The sequence below is a fragment of the Haemorhous mexicanus genome, chromosome Z, assembly GCF_027477595.1.
Source record: "Haemorhous mexicanus isolate bHaeMex1 chromosome Z, bHaeMex1.pri, whole genome shotgun sequence".
Classification (NCBI taxonomy): Eukaryota; Metazoa; Chordata; class Aves; order Passeriformes; family Fringillidae; genus Haemorhous; species Haemorhous mexicanus.
In genome coordinates, this window is record NC_082381.1 from 42,582,431 (window position 1) to 42,598,726 (window position 16,296).

The window sequence follows — 16,296 nt, forward strand, 5'->3', positions numbered from 1 at the left end:
GAGAAGTGACCTGTGTGGTTAAAGAGAGATAAGCTGGGGTCCCAAAGGCAGAAGAAGGGGCTTATTTTGCTATTTCACCGTGACTTGGCATTTAAAGCCTCTTCCATCCACAGGGCCCTAGCAAGCCCGGAGCTTGGACATCTCACAACAAGGTTTCCAGGTTCCTGTGCTGCTTGGCTGTCAAGACTCCAAAGAGTATTTGTTGCAGGATTTTAAGAAAATTACACATTTATTTGTTCCAAATGAGGCAGCATGAGTTGTGCTTTTTCTTTCTAAGGCCTTCCCTCCTTTCCGTGACCTCTTCTTGATATAAACCTTGTAAAGCCTCTCCTCTCTCTCCTTCTCCACCACAATGGAGGGGGACAATGGAACAAAACAATTTATGAGAAGCTAAAGATGTTAGAGTTACAATGTAGTGAAGGTAAAAAAAAAGAAGAATAAAAGAATAAGAAGAAAATTGTGCGAAAGAGGTAATGGCGTAGCCAAGAAAGGTGGAGTGTCACATGGGGCCCCTGGAGCAAAGACAGGATGGCGAGGGCTTACGGAATGGTTCTGATGGTAGATGGGGGCTGCTGGTGCTGCCTGGAGAAGCTGTGGACCTGCAGTGGCAGTTACTCCTCCCTCTGTGCGGCAGTGATGGTGGCAGTGGCAATGGCGATGGGTGTCTCTGTCTCCCTGCGGAGCTCTGTTTGGCACTGCCGCTGCCATCAGCCCGCCACGCTGGGCATGTGTGTGGGAATGGGATCTGCCGCTTCACTGCCTCTTCCTACCACCCTGCTGGGCTGCACTTGGCTTGGCTGGACTCCCTTTTGGCTTGGCTGAACTCACTTGGTTTCAGTGTCATCATTCTGGGTGATCTCGTTCTGCTGGAGTGGAAAAACAGTGCCACATGCCACCCTTGCCCTGATGGTTTCAGCTGTGTGTCAGAGCTGTAACTTCCGTGCATCTCATCTCAGTCCCATGTCTTAAAAATTACTGTGGAGCGACAAAAATGGGGGAAAAAAATGGTGGTGGTGCTTTGTTCCCAAGGCCTCTCTGTTAGAGTGAGTCAGACAGAAGGATCCTCCTTTCATTTCCTGTCATGGCATTTCCCTGCTGAAATCACACCCATGGCCATGATGTAATATGTTTTGAATAAATAGTTCTGAAAGATTCGTGACCTCAACACTGTACCCAGGAGAAAGCTCAAAATGTAATTGAAGTAGTGCTTCTCCCTGTTTGCTGCTTTCTAAAACAAAGGAAGATCCAGCTGGAAGAAGCCTTCTGCTTTTTGCTCCGAAGCAATAGTGGCCAAAGAGCACTCATGTGCTTCCTCACATCCTGGACCCTTCTCAGCGCTCAGCTTCTCAGTGTGGGCCAGGGGGGCTTAGTGTGCTTTTACTCTTAGATGCCGTGAGTTCAAGGTTATGGACAAGGAGGGCTTCTTGTGTTGCTTTGCAGTAGAGGAGAACTCTGCAGGCTTTTGTTGGCATTAGCTGTAGAGAAGGTCTGGTTCTGTGCCTGAGCTCACAAAGCAGCCCAGGGCGCTGCTATTGTGATGTCAGCGGCCGCATGGCAGCGTTGTAAGGCAAAGTGGCTGTGCCGAGGCCCGGAAGGGCTCAGGGTGCAGAGCAGCTCTGTGGCACGCTCACTGCAGGCGGAACCTGCGCGTCGACGAGGTCTCTGCCAGCAGGACGCTGAGTATTTCTGTTTTCTCCCAAGAGGCGTTGTCTGGTACAGACTTGAGCAGCGCTGCTCAAGCCATGGAGGGAGTGTGTGCTGCAGCTTTCATGGCGTTTTCTGTGGCTTATTCTGGGTACTTTTTCACCCACCTGGCACGTAAGTAGATGTCTTTGTTCAGTGCAGCATATGGAAACCCAAATGCCACAAAGAGGCCTTTAGTTGGGTGAAGCCGCTGCCAACGGCTGCAGCTAAGAAGGGGGTGTCTCTAGCCAGCGGGGCGTGGGCAGCCTTTGTAATGTAGCCCGCAGGGTTTCCACTCCTGCCGTGCCATAGCCTTTGGCAATGGGGTCTGGAGTCTCCTCGGTTTGCTGGCTCAAGCAAGAGAACTTCCAGGATGGGAAGACTGGGAGAGCTTGGCAGGAGTCCTTGTAAAAGCTGTGCACTGCTCTCCAGGACTGAGGGAAAGTGCCTCAGATCAAGTCTTCTTCTTGTCTGCATTCCCTCATCCCAGCATGTGCCTGTGGAACTTGACACTTCCTGAGCGCTGCAAGAACCATTTGTTCCGTGATAAAATCACAGAACCTGCTTGGAAAAGGCCTCTGGGAGAGACATTTCAGAGGAGTTCTTGTATGCTCCTGAACACAGGAGCTGTTCCTGTGCTGTGTCACGACAGAACTGCCACCATGGCTAAGGGGAACTTGGGAGAAGCCTCTCTGGGGAAAGGATTTCAGCAAGCTCATGGCAATTGCTGCAAGCAATGTCTTGAGAAAACTGAAGTACAGGAAAAAGAGGAGCTGTGGCTGCTGCTGGGTGGGCTGGGGCAGAAGCAATGACTGAACCACTGGGACTTGCTCAGTCTCAAGTTTCTATGGGTTAAGTGGACAGAGAGGACAGAAGGTAGACAGCAGGCAGTATTTTGTGCTGTTGTCTTGCTTGCTGTGTGGCACAGCAGAGCATGGGTTGCTGCTGGAACACTGGTGTAAACAAAGCAGAATGCTCTGTCTTTGGGTTGATTTTTTGGTGGGCTTGCCCAGCCCAGGCAGTTTTCTTACTGCATCTGGATGTTCTTCCCCTGTGTGTTGCAGGTCACATCACCCACGCCTGGAGAGAATCTGGTCTTTGGGTGAGTGGCAAAGGAGCCTCTGGCGTTGGTAGCATTAGACCATTGTGGAGCAAGCTGTGAGCTGTGGCCTGTTGCAGTCCAGTGCCAGCCTGGCTGGATGAATGAAAGTACAGTCCGGGCTCTTTGCAGCCACAGCAGCAGCAGCAGGAGGATCGCGGGCTGTTTTCTCCAGTTCCTTTCCAGAGCTTTTAAGCAGCTGGAAGTGGGGCTGCTGGGTACTTGAAGCCACGATGGAATTTCTCCTGTACCAGAGAGTGCAGTCCCGTCTCACTGGCTCATTTTACTTGAGTTTGAGCACCTTGGAATCCCATTTCTCTGCAGATGATTTCTCCTTAGTGCACCTGGCTCTAGAGCTGAATATAAAGAAGGTTACGTGTCCCTCACGCTGCGTCTGTCTGCAGAGCCCAAAACCAACCTCGGAGCCTCCTGTGGCTGCGTGTCTTCCTGGAGAAGAGGCCAAAGGGGAGGAAGATGCCCACCAAACTGCACCTGCTGCCACTGCAGGGCCTGAGCATCCAGCATCAGTAAGTGGCAGCTCTGGGAAGTCCTGTGGCTGGAGCAAAGCATAGCTGCAAGTTTCAGATCAGACAGCACCTCCTGTACCTGGCTGAAAATGCTGAGGGCTGGAATCTTTCCAGCCCTTGCCCAAGGCCCTTAGGCCTTGAAAACGAGGATGGAACTGGGAAGTTGGATGTTTAGGCATCACCTTCCTACTGTTGTGAAAGGGGCTGTGAATTTGTCTTAGCAAGAGACAAGAGGGAGCATTAGGATGTCCTTGGATGCTCCTGGGCTACAAGGGAGGCCCTTGGTGCCCAGTGGCTGTGCAGGCTCCCCATCCCCAGTGAAGAGAGCGGTGCAAAGGTGCAGTTCAGAAGCTTGCAGGATATGAGGAGACACTGTCCCCAGGAGGGAGCTGGCCCTCGGCAGAGAGCAGCTGTCAGTAGCTAAAGGAACAGCTGAGATGCAGCAGGGCCTGTAGCTGAATATAGGTGAGGTTCTGAATGACAGGTTCTTTTGTGTCCCTCATGCTGCTGTGTGTCCACAGAGCAGAAGGGCAGGGTCAGCACCTGCTCTGGCTGACACAGTACCTGAGGAAGAGGCTGAAGAGGAGGAAGTTTCTGATGAAGCTGCCCCTGCTGTCAGCCCTGGGCCAGAGCAAACAACATCAGTAAGTGCCAGCTTTGGTTAGCAGTGTCTGTGGTGTCGTTTTGTCTGTGGTGTAAAAGCAGCCTTTGGATTTTGGGCCTTGAGCCGGAGAAGCGAGCTGCAAAAGCTGAGGGGTGAAGAGCCCTGTCTGTGGCCAGCAGCATCTTGCTAGGGGCTTGCATTTGAAATGGGATGGGAGGGGCATCTCTGCCAGGCACATTTGTGACCCTCCTTCATTTCTTGTCCCAGAGCTCCACCTCCTGTGTCCTGGCACCTGCACGAGCTGCAGCGGAAGGCTCTGAAGGAGCCTCCAGTCCCCAGGCTGGCAAGTCAAGCAGGAGCAGCTCGTGCATCTGGAGCACGACCAGCTCCTCTGGCAGCAGAGAGCAGCTGGGAGATGGGACAGAGGACGAGTGCCTGGCCACGCTGAGTACGTCCTCTGTGATCCTTGTCTGCTGGAGCAGTGCCTGTGTGTGCGTGTGTGGGTGTGAGCCGTCCCGCCTCCTGTTCCTCCTCAGCTGAATGCCGGGTCCTGAGGCCTCCACACAGGACCTGGTGTTGTGCTGTGAGGTGGTGAGGGCTCAGCGGGCTGTTGCTCCTGCCTCTGAGAGCAGCTCAGCCTGGTTTGGCTTTGCCTGAGCTTCCCTGGAGGCAAAAGGCAAAGCAGAGCTTGTTTCTGGCTGAGCAGGAGGCCGTGACCCAGGCAATGAGGAGGCCTCAAGGAGCTCCTGTGGGGCACGGCCAAGGTCATCTTCAGAACTCAGCCTGTCCTAAAGGCTGAGGGACCTCATTCCTAAGGCCCATCACAGTAGGTTGGAACACGAGCTGCTGCTCCTGAAAGGCAGAAGGGCATTGTTTAGGCAAAGTCCTGCAGAGAGCTGGAGATTGTGCTACTGCTGGAAGCACTTTGCAATATTCTTCCTGTTCTGGAAAGGGCAGCTGTTGGTAACAATTGATTCCAGAAGCCAAGACGCCTCTGATATTTGCAAAGATTAAGTCATTTCTTGAAAGTCACAGTTTTCATTGCCAAGAACAGAAAAGTTTTGCTTTTCCTGCTGCCCTTAATGTTGCTAGACAAGAATCTTGGTTCCCGTTTTCAGATCCCTGTCTCCTCTGACTGTTTCTGTACGTGCTTAGATTTTAGTTTAGACTTTTAGTTTTGTGCAGGCCATCTGTGCTGCGGGGCTGCTTGTCTTGCTGCTGTTGTTTTTGAGGTTTGGTGCTGGTTTGGTGGTGGTGTTGTTTCCCGAGTGCCTGAGTTGAAAGGGCCCAGTGTCCCAGAGAGTGGGGCTGCCTTTCTGATCTGCTGCAGGGTGGGATCTCTTTTGAAGTGAGCATCTTTCCTTGGGATTTTCACAGAGATGCTGGTGAGCCAGGGAGATCCTGAGGCTGAATACACGGAACTGGAAACAATTGGCAAAGGGTGAGTGCAGCCACAGTTCCTTCTTCCAAGGGAGGGCCTGTGCATTTTGCTGGTGTCACATCTCCCCAGAACGACGTCAGGCAAGCTCCAAAGCTGCTCAGACACTGCGTTAAGATGATACCTGGTGATCTCTCAGTACTGGGCAGCATCTTTAGTTGTGGTTCGAAAGCAGCTTGGCAAAGACAGCTTGGATGCTGGCAGTGTCTTTTCTGCGGCAAAGAGCAGCACCTGGCTGCTCTCCTGTCCCTCGAGTGTGTTGCACCTGTTTGCCGCTTTTCCTAGGAGAAATCATTTCTGCATGTCACAAAAGAATACAGAATGCTTGGGAATGAAAGGAGGAGAAACTTCCTTGCCTCAAAGGTCAAGTTAGCAGCTGACAGCTGTCAGGGAGCAGCTCTGGCTAACATTTCTTTCCAGTATTTTGCTGAAAAGAAGGTGCAGTGGTCAGGATGACCAGCACCTAGTCTAGAAGCCAAGAGCAGAAATGAAAGAAGCAGCTCTCTTTTGTAGCTGAGATGGCAAATCGCAAAGCTTCAGGGCAATGCCTGGGGCCAATGCACTCCAGAGGAAAAGGCATCATCTGCCTGATGATGAGGGCAGAGCCCTCGTGGATCCTGTGGGGTCTAGGCCTTTCCTGCAAAGAATCCACCAAGCTGTTCCCTTAGAAAGCCGGCTCTGCTGACTGGAAATGCACTGATTTGCACCATTTTCTCTGAGAGAAGCCAAATGTACAAGAAGCCCCCAGAAAAGCAGAGTCCTCCCCGTGTCTGGTGCACTGCAAAGGCAGTGCCAATGGCACTGGACTCAGAACACAGCAGTCTAAGGATCCTGTGTTTTGAGGCCTTCTCCATTTGTGTGTGAAGCAATGGAAGCCTTTCCCTGCTCTGGCTGTGGGTGCAGCTGTGGTTGGACACTAATTTCCTTGTAAGCTGGAGAAGGGATCCGTGTCCAGAGGCTTTCCTCCAATGGCTGTTACATGGCCTCTGGCTTCTCAGAAGGCCTGAGTGGTGGTGCTTGAGTTTGGCAGAGAGACTTCAAGGAGAGGTGTGAGAAGGCCCAACCGGCAAGTGCCTGGAAAAATCCCACCCATGCACAGATCCAGAAAGAGAAAAGGGTGGAAAGACCCAAACGGAAATCAGTCATGTTCCATTTACTGTTTGCCCCAAGGACTTTTTTCTCATTGGACTGTAGTGTCTTGCACTTGCAGGGACTAAATGACTTCTTCTCTCTCCGCTGCTGTTTTGTTTCCAGGGGTTTTGGCACGGTGTGCATGGCAGTGGAGACTGCCACAGGAGAAGAGGTAAGCGTCAAGCAGCGCCGCAGCTTCTGCAGCTGTCGAGTGGCCTTCCCTCTGCTGTGAGCTGTGGCTGAGCTTTGGCTCACCAGTAGAGCTTTGCTGCACAGGCCAATGAAGTGCAGAGCAGTGTCCGCCTGCCAAATACAGTGGGGACAGATTTTGTGCTCCTCAGCTGCCCCGGGGAATGCAGGGAGGCCAGGCGGTGTCTGTCACAGGAGGACACGCTGGCTGGGTCTGAGTGCCCAGGTGGTGTCTCAGAGCATGGCACTGCTCTCTGGGGCTGCAGGCTTCCTGAATTCTCATTTCTGGCTGTTAGCAGATACATGGGAATTGTGCTGGTAGTTCTGTAGCCGCCTGCAGTGCTGCCCTTGGAACAGTGCTATGAGAGCGAGGTCTGCAAGGAGTCTCTCAAGGGCCTAAGCCGTGTTTACAGCCCGGTGTATATCCCTAGAAGATCAAGGCCAGGGTTTTTTCTTTTTGAAGTCAGGCAGTAATTGCAAATGTCAGTGGTGTGAAGGAAAGTATTTCTGTGGAGTGAAATGAAAATTCCTGAAAGTGAGGAAATTCCAGGGTTGCGTTATTTGGAGGTGTCACTAATGATGTTTTCATTGTCCCGGCAATTTTTCCTTGAAGTATGAAGGGCTGTAATTCTTAGGGGGAAGAGCCCTCAGGATGTTTTTAGAACAGCATTTTATCTGCCATGCCTGTAAGAGATTGCTTTGTAGTTGTGCACTGGAGAATGCCAGTGGTTGCTGGAGTAATGATCAAGCCCCTAGAAGTGCCAAAGGTTTCCCAGCAGTTTTGCTCCAATTTTACTGGCACCAAATGGGTTCCTGCTTGCAAGAGGTGTGTGAATGAAAATGGGAATGAGACCATGGGGAAGACCTGGGGGAAGACTGGCCCAGGGCTCAGTGAGTGTTGTTAGAGCTTTGAGGTGGAGAGCTTAGACCGTGTTTCTCCCAGGTTTACAAGGCAAAGGGTGTGTGGCTCTGTGTCCTGGGAGGTGCCCAAGCACGTGGTCTGATGTCCAGTCCCAAGGCAGCTTGGCCCAGCCCAGCACTATCACCCCATAATCACTGTCTCTGTGTTGCCCTTGTGGTCCTGTGCCACAGACTTCTTTGGTTCATGGTTTTCTGTGTCGTTTTAGGTGGCCATAAAGAAAATTAGTCTCGCGCAAGAGAGCGGCAGCGAGCTGTGCCTGAATGAAATCCAGGTGATGCGTGGCAATAAGCATGCCAACCTTGTGAACTATCTAGACAGGTGAGTGGTTCTGCTGTTCTGCCAGGAAAGTTCATTCACATCCTGCAAGCCAGAGGTTCAACAACCACTGCTTTGGCCGCTGGTAGAGGATGGAGCTGATAATTCCTGTTTCTGGGCTGATCTACGGCATCTTGGGAGGAGATTGCATTGGGACTGTGTTAATCTTTCCTGGCATACCGAGTTTGAAGGGCGCTTTCAAAGACCGGACTGGGCCCCATCGTACTGAGCCACCAGCCTCAAAGTTCCTGTCCTCTCTCCCCATAGTTATGTTTGGGTTGGGGGTTTGATTGTTTCCCCAGGGGTCTGAAGTGCTGACAAAGCACTATAGTTTGTGTTTCCCTCGGCCTGTTGCGTTGGTGTGGATAGCAAGCAGTCTTTTAGACTGCCCAGAGTTCAAGGCCTGTAGAGCGTAGTGAATGACTCCTCACTTCCTCCTGTCTTCCTCGGAGAGAGACACAGAAACAAGAATCCATCAGGCCGTGTAAGTGCACACATTCATCTCCAGGCTGTTGTTTCCTCCCTTCAGCTACCTGGTGGACGAGGAACTCTGGCTCGTGATGGAATACATGGATGGAGGCTCCTTACACGATGTCATCAGGGAGACTCGTATGGCAGAAGGAGAGATAGCAGCTGTCTCTCGGGAGGTAAGGGATGGCGCTTGTGCTTCCCATGCCTTGGCCAGGATGGTCCTTCCACATGGGTGACAAGGAGAGGAAAGATTTCATCTTCCAAGCTTCCTTTCTGCCTTTCTCTTATGACTGGCAGTAGCAAGAGTATCTGAAGTGCCTGCCAGTGTCCCTGCCCTTCTTCTAGAGTATTTGTGTTTGCCTCTCTAAACACTTGCCTGGAGCTTCTGTATGCTGCATTCCTTCCCCGGAAGGGCAAAGGTGCTCAGGGCGCAATGCCAAACAAGTGGCAAAGACAAGGAGATCCTCACAGGACTCTCAGAGAGTTCAGCCTCAGAGGAGAGCCTTGCACTCAAAGTGGTGTTTGCAAAAGCATCCACTGTTGTCTGACTGGAGAGAGCACAGCCACTGCAGCAGTGCTCCTTCAGTCTGTGTTTGCAGGGCACTGGCCAGAGGAAGAATTGCCCTTTCTCTTTCAGAAGCAAACACAGCCTCACTTAGAAAGGCCCTGCTGTCCTTGCGTTGGAGCAGCAAGCTCTTGCCCTTGCCAGCAGCCTGTCCTGCCATGGCTCTGCATCCCCCAGGAATGTTGCAGTGCTGCAGAAGTGTCACTTCCCTCCTTGTGGAATGAAATCCACTTAGGCTGGTGTTTCCTTTTCCTCTCTCAGTGCCTGCAAGGCCTGGATTTCCTTCACTCCAAGCAAGTGATCCACCGAGACATCAAAAGCCACAACATTCTCCTGGGTCTGGACGGATCTGTCAAGTTGGGTGGGTGTTGTTGGCCAGTCTCAGCCGTGGCAGGCTGCGCTGTGGGGCTGCCTTTGGGTGGCTGCTGGTTCCCTGCAGTGCTGCCTGTGGCAGTGCAGGCTGCCCTGCTGCAAGCACAGAGCACAGCCTCAAGGGGCAGGGAGGTGTTGCTGGGAACAAGAGCTAAGGAGTGCCTTTGGGTTGTGTGTGTGTCCCTTCCCAAGCAAGGCGCTTACAGTCTAATAGCTTCAGGGGACTAAAAGGCACTGACTGGAACTGGGGGCTTTTGCTAAGTAGCCAATTCCATATTTCCTCGGCTGCAGGCCCGTAGAATGGCAGCATGGCCCCTTTATGGCAGCTGGGAACCACGCTGCCTTCTTGGACATTGGAACAGTGGGGATTTCTTTTGTTTGCTTTCCTCATTCACGCCGGCTTGTTTTTGCTCCTCAGCTGATTTTGGCCTCGCTGCTCAGCTCACCGCTGAGCAGAGCAAACAGAGATCAGCTGTTGGGACCACTTACTGGATGGCGCCAGAAATCTTCACCAGGAAGCTCTATGGCCCCAAAGTGGACATCTGGTCCTTTGGCATTGTGGGCATCGAGATGGTGGAAGGAGCGCCTCCTTACCGGATGAAAACCTCCCGCACGGTGCGCTGCAACTGCTCTCAGATACTGCTGTCACTCAAACAAAATCTGCTCCCATTCTTCTGCCTGGGAAGCTGACGAACACCTGAAAATGATAGGTTCCAGGCTGCACAGTCTCTCGTGCTCCTTGTCCAGATCATCCCCTTGTCATTTCAGTGCAGGAACAGCAGAAAAAATCGTGATGCATTTTGCTTGGTAGGAGCTCTGCCCAAGAGAGCAGTGAGCAGTGCTGAGCTGCATTTTATGGAGTAATCCTTGGAAACAGTAGAGTTAGACGAAAGTCTGTCTTCCAAATGGCCTGTAGAGCTGGTGTCAGTGCTGAGAGAAGCCAAGTGTGCTTTTGCTGATGGAGTTGCTCTTAATTCCATCAGCCAGTGAAATCAGGGTGAAGGCAAGAGCCTTTGCATATTGGACTGGCTATGGCTGCCTCTGGCTTTGGGTTCTTTCAGTAGGAGTAGGAAAGGTATGTCCCTGGCTCTGGCAGGGAGGAAAGTGCCACCGGAGAGTGGAGCCTGTCCGGTGGGGTCTGTGTGAGCAGCTGAGATGTGAAGGAGACAGGCAGAGAGTGACATTTCCTTCTTCTCTAGGTTCAACAGCTGATCAGCAGCGGGGGCAGGCCAAAGCTGCAGAAGCCCAGGCAACAGTCCGCGTGGTTGCGAGACTTCCTGCACTGCTGCCTGGAGAGGGAGGAGGACAGGCGCTGGTCTGCCCAGGAACTCCTGCAGGTAAAAGGCAAAGCGGCTGCAGGCTGCGCCAGCTGCCCGCTGCCAGGGGCTCCTCACCTGCTCAATTCCAAGGCGTCTGCTGGGCCCCGCTGCTAAGATCTCCAGTCTGGGGGCTTTTCAAAGGAAAACAGGGGAGAATCCTGGCCTAGGATGCCTTGGGAGGAGCCTTTCAAGGTCACCTCGACCAGATCTCCTTAAGCTGAAGACATCTGGAATAATGGATTTGTGGGATTGGGAGCCATGTTTGCCTCTTGTAGTAAGATCCTGGAGGTGGAGGCAGAGGTGCCCAGAATGCCCTCCCTTCTGCTTTCTGTACCTTTCTGGTAGCCAGAGAAAGCCTGTTTCAGCCTGTGAGGAAAGTAGAAGTTCATGTTTTCTTTTTCTCTTTGGGCAGCATCCATTTGTAACATCAGCCAAGCCGACCTCCGACCTGACGCCTCTGATCGTGGCAACACAGCAGTTTATGGCCGACAGGAGATACTAGCCCTGGAAGAGGCCACTGTTGTTTTTGGAGTTTGCAGTTTCTAGTTTCTAGTTTATAGCTCGTAGTTTGAAGTTTCTAGTATATAGCTCATAGTTTGTTGTTTCTATTTTATAGCTCATAGTTTGTAGTTTGTTTAGACTGATAGTCAAAATAAATACTAGAATAAATAAAACCTTCACTGTGCTGGAAGCTTCCCTTTGTTCTCACCCAGTGAAGAAGCTCTAACTTTAATTCTGTATGGTCAGGTGTTTCTTCTGTGTGGAAAGACCCATGGATGGGGTTTGTGGCACTGTTTGGAAGCATGCAAAGTTCTTCTTCCTTCGTTGCCTCCAGGCCACAACCTCTTGTGGAGATACAGGCTTGCAGCTGTGACTAGAGGAGCAGAGTAGGGCAAAATGGAGCAGAGCAGTGGTGTCCCCGCTGGAAATGCTGCTGTGGCTGTGGTTGTGGGGAAAGTTTGGGAGTGTCTGTGTTGCTGTGGGCAGAGGGGGAGGGAGCCGGGCTTCTCCACAGGCTGAGGCGCAGGTGGGTGTTCAGCGGGAAGGCAATTTGCAACCGATTCAGCTCCTTTTCCAGCTGTTGGGCAACATTCAGCTCTCTGAGTCAAACCTCCATGCATATGGATAGCAGGCATAGTCCTTTACTGGGAATGTTTCATTTTCTTCTACCAAAATCATAATATCTCCCCAAGTAACTGTGGATGGGGCCAGTTTCCCTTAGTCCCCGACTGTCTTTGGGGCTGGATAAGCTTTCTATAGAATCTTTTGGCAAGTCTGTCAGTGGAGAGCAGTTCAGATCCGTTTCTGTGTGGGATTTCATTACTTGTCTGCCAGAAAGTAGCAGCTTTGACTGACAATCTATTTCTCCATTCCTATGTCACGAGCAGTTACTGTTGTATAAGAGGCCCACATCACCTCAAGAGTACCCTGCTTGCTGTACCAATTAAAATGGAAGGCCAAGAAGACTGCTCTTTGAGACACTTTAAAAGAACTTGTTCAGTTGGTCATGTCTTAACTCTGAGTTAGAAAAGTGGGAGAAATACTGACACGATGTTCTCAAGAGGTCAGAACAACAAAAAAACCATCCCTGGAAACTTTTGAAAATTTAAGAACATGAAAAGCAAAAAAAATTCCGAGCAGGATTCAATCAACACAAAACATTCCCTGAAGCATTAACTTAGCCCATTCAACTTCCCAACCTTCAAGCCTGTTAGATTTAAAGGTACTGCAAAATCGGAGAGAATGGAATTTGGAGAATAAAGAGAAGGAGAGAATGAGAGAAAAGAACCAACATCGCTACCACTCCTGTTTCCAGTGGTGTTCAGCTGATAGAAATTCCAAGAGGAGGCAGGGCCAAGACATGTGGTGGGCACATATCCCGAGGTGAGAAGTACCCTCTGGCTTTCCTGGGGCCTTCCCCCACATGGGGCTCCCACTTGCCTGGCCATTTAGGTGCTAGGATAGGGGCTCCAGACACAGGTGTGGAGCATTGCCTCTGGTGTGCCAGGGACCAGCGGCCACTGCTGGGCTGGGATGCAGGCCTGGGGGAGTGGGGCATGCAGAGTAGGGCATCGCCTCAGCAGGGCAAGGCTTGATCTGCCCCTTTCCCCACAGACATGCTCCTGAAAGGTTCTGAGCCAGCAATGTCCTCTACTGTCCCACTCTTCCGGCTTCCTGCTGGGCAGGTTTGCCCCTGAGCAGGCAGCACAGGATTGATAGCTTAGTCCTTTGGGGACAGACTGTGCGAGTGCCCAAGCCACTCTTAGCCACAGGCAACCTTCGCAAGCTTAAGGGATATGAGGTCTTTAGTGAATATCAGCTCTTTTATGATTTCCAGCTCTTTGGCTTGCCTAGGAACCATGCAATCCCACCGAAAGACAGACAGGAGAGAGGAGAAGGCAGCTCTGGAGTTCCACAGCGATGGCTTTCTTGGGGTCTGTGAAGGGTTCCAGCGACGGCTCTGCTAACTAGAATGGGCTAAAACAGCCCACTAAATAGGGCGAGAGGGGATCAGAAATTGTCCAATAGCAGGGGTTAAGGAGAAGTAACCTGTGGGGTTAAAGAGTGAGAAGCTGGGGTCCCAAAGGCAGAAGAAGGGGCTTATTTTGCTATTTCACCGTGACTTGGCATTTAAAGCCTCTTCCATCCACAGGGCCCTAGCAAGCCCGAACTTGCGACATCTCACAACAAGGTTTCCAGGTTCCTGTGCTGCTTGGCTCTCAAGATCCCAAAGAGTCTTTGTGGCTGGATTTTAAGAAAATTACACATTTATTTGTTCCAAATGAGGCAGCATGAGGTGTGTTTTTCCTTTCTAAGGCCTTCCCTCCTTTTTGTGTCCTCTTCTTGATATAAACCTTGTAAAGTCTCTCCTCTCTCTCCTTCTCCACCACAATGGAGGGGGACAATGGAAAAAACAATTTATGAGAAGCTAAAGATGTTAGAGTTACAATGTAGTGAAGGTAAAAAATAAAGCAGTATGAAAGAATAAGAAGAAAATTGTGCGAAGAATGCAATGGGGTAGCCAAGAAAGGTGGAGTGTCACATGGGGCGCCGGAGCAAAGAAAGGATGGCGAGGGCTTACGGAATGGTTCTGATGGTAGATGGGGGCTGCTGGTGCTGCCTGGAGCAGCTGTGGACCTGCAGTGGCAGTTTCTCCTCCCTCTGTGCTGCAGTGATGGTGGCAGTGGCAATGGCGATGGGTGTCTCTGTCTCCCTGGGGAGCTCTGTTTGGCACTGCCGCTGCCATCAGCCCGCCACGCTGGGCATGTGTGTGGGAATGGGATCTGCCGCTTCACTGCCTCTTCCTACCACCCTGCTGGGCTGCACTTGGCTTGGCTGGACTCCCTTTTGGCTTGGCTGAACTCACTTGGTTTCAGTGTCATCATTCTGGGTTGCCTTGTTCTGCTGGTGTGGAAAAACAGTGCCACATGCCACCCTGGCCCTGATGGTTTCAGCTGTGTGTCAGAGCTGTCACTTCCCCGCCACCCATCTCAGTCCCGTGTCCTAAAAATTACTGTCGAGGGACAAAAATGGGGGAAAAAAATGGTGGTGGTGCTTTGTTCCCAAGGCCTCTCTGTTAGAGTGAGTCAGACAGAAGGATCCTCTGTTCATTTCCTGCCATGGCATTTCCCTGCTGAAATCACACCCATGGCCATGATGTAATATGTTTTGAATAAAAAGTGTATCCATGACCTTGGCTCTGTACTGAAGCCCTCTGATTCTATCCTGGGTCGTTGGCAAGTGGCTTATCCAAGAAATGGCCCTGGCGACTTTGAGGAGAGAGACTGCTTGATCCAATTGTTCGGAAAAGCAACTTTAGTGTAATAGCGAAACAACAAACTAAACAGCGTGCACAGTAGGAAGAACAAACCAGAAAAAGCTGGGTTCCAGGGTCTGCAGGGGTACTTATAGATTCCCAAAAAGGGAGGGGTTCCAGCAGGGTTTGAGGAATGGATCCAACAGGAAAGAAGTATTAGGAATTTTAGAAGTAATGTAGTAATAATTATCCAACGGTAATGCAGAGAAATCAGGACTTTCTAGGAATAATTTGAATAACTGAAGGAGAGGCTCATGGGTGGGAGCTCTTGCTCACCGTAATTAAAGAGGGTTTTCCCATGGCCTCAAATTGAAGTCTCCTTCATTATTCACACTACCCCCAACATCTCCCTTTTTTTGTTTTTCTAAGGTAGAAAGGAAAACTGTTTTTTCTAGGGTTTTAAACATTAACTTGAAAATACAAGAAGAAATAAGTATTATCTACATCACTACTAGCAAAATTACTTGCCCAGTCTTTATAATAGAGATCAATTTGGATGATAGATGCCTTCCTTTCAAAAGGTTGTTAATCCAATTGGTTCCCTCTTTGATTTGAAGTTTATCCACCCCTTTCTGCAAAAAAGCTTCTGCTGGGCTAAACAGAATCACTGTGGTCAGATAAGTTCATACAGCACAAACCTTATAAGTCCTGACAGCCATGTCCATGTGCTAATATTTTGTTTTGGTTGCGGCACTATCCAAGTAGCACCAAGAAGAAGGAAGGTGCAACAGAGGAAGAAGGAGATCCAAGTTTTCAACCTGCTGTGGGAGCTCCCCTTTCTCTTGTCTCCTTCTTTTTCTTGGTGTCAGTTGTTGGGGTTTGTTGCTGTTTCTGGTGGTGGCTGTAGATGTGGCTTAATGTTCTTGGTGGGGATCCCCCTGGGTCCTGTACCTGTGGATACACAAGCATAACCCCTACCCCATGGAATTAACAGAAAGGGGCCAGAGATTGGTGAAGTCTCAGGGTCCTTGATCAGAACTGGTGGTCTCTCCTTCAGCTTGGCTTGGGTGCAATTGCTAAGATGTCAAAAAACTGGCAGTATTGATTCCATAAATTAATTTTTAAGAAGGTTAAAAACATACATGGCTTAGACAGCCTTTCTACTGTTGATAAGGCCTCCATTTTTGTTTTTCTAAAAGGTCTTTCAAAGAATGTGTGTCCTTTCAATTACTGATTGTCCTGTGGAGGAATGGAGAATACCTGTAACTTACTCCCCATAAGTTAAAAAATTGTTGTACTTTGTGTGAATTGTACCCATGGCCATTATTTGTATATATTTTCTGAGGAATTCCTAAAGATGTATATTTTCCTCAGAATTCCTTTAAGAATTCTTTAGGAATTCCTATAGGAATTCTGAGGATTTCCTTTATCTCTAAAGAGAAAAGTTGTGAAAAGTGTTTGATAATGTCTAGGGCTTTTTCCCAGGGTGTGTGAAGTAGCAAAGACAGCTCCTGAAAAAGTATCAACAGAAAAATGTATATATTTGAATCCAGGAAAGGATGGCTATTGTGTTACATCTGACTGCCAGGTTTGTAAACTGTTTAGTCCTCTAGGGTTGATTCTGCTTCCCACTGAAGGGATGGATTGATGCTGACAGTCAGGAGAGGCGCTAGTAATTTTTTCTCTTCTCCAAGCAATTATATTTTCATCTTTCTCTCCTCTTCCTCCAACTGGAATACATCATACATTTTTTGAAAACTAGGAATTAATTTTGTGCTGAGCAATTCCAATTTTCAGCCAAACTTTTAATGCCTTTTCCAACTGAGTCCTAGTAGAGAGTAGGATTTAACTTAGATTCAGTGATTTCTATGGCATCTTTGAAGACCCATCAAACAAATTCTTGA

The 16,296-nt window shown here is 50.1% G+C and overlaps 1 protein-coding gene across 1 annotated transcript; it reads left to right on the forward strand.

The window, feature by feature from the left end:
* Window positions 1–1,551: 1,551 nt before the first annotated feature.
* LOC132322494 (serine/threonine-protein kinase PAK 3-like) lies at window positions 1,552–11,137 on the forward strand. The gene is made up of 13 exons (XM_059836985.1): window positions 1,552–1,562; window positions 1,637–1,818; window positions 2,748–2,785; window positions 3,831–3,953; window positions 4,181–4,361; window positions 5,291–5,354; window positions 6,606–6,654; window positions 7,799–7,911; window positions 8,438–8,555; window positions 9,206–9,305; window positions 9,735–9,931; window positions 10,516–10,653; window positions 11,048–11,137. Exons 1-13 carry the CDS (start codon window positions 1,552–1,554, stop codon window positions 11,135–11,137), a joined length of 1,404 nt encoding a protein of 467 aa, XP_059692968.1.
* The last annotated feature ends 5,159 nt before the right edge of the window (window positions 11,138–16,296 follow it).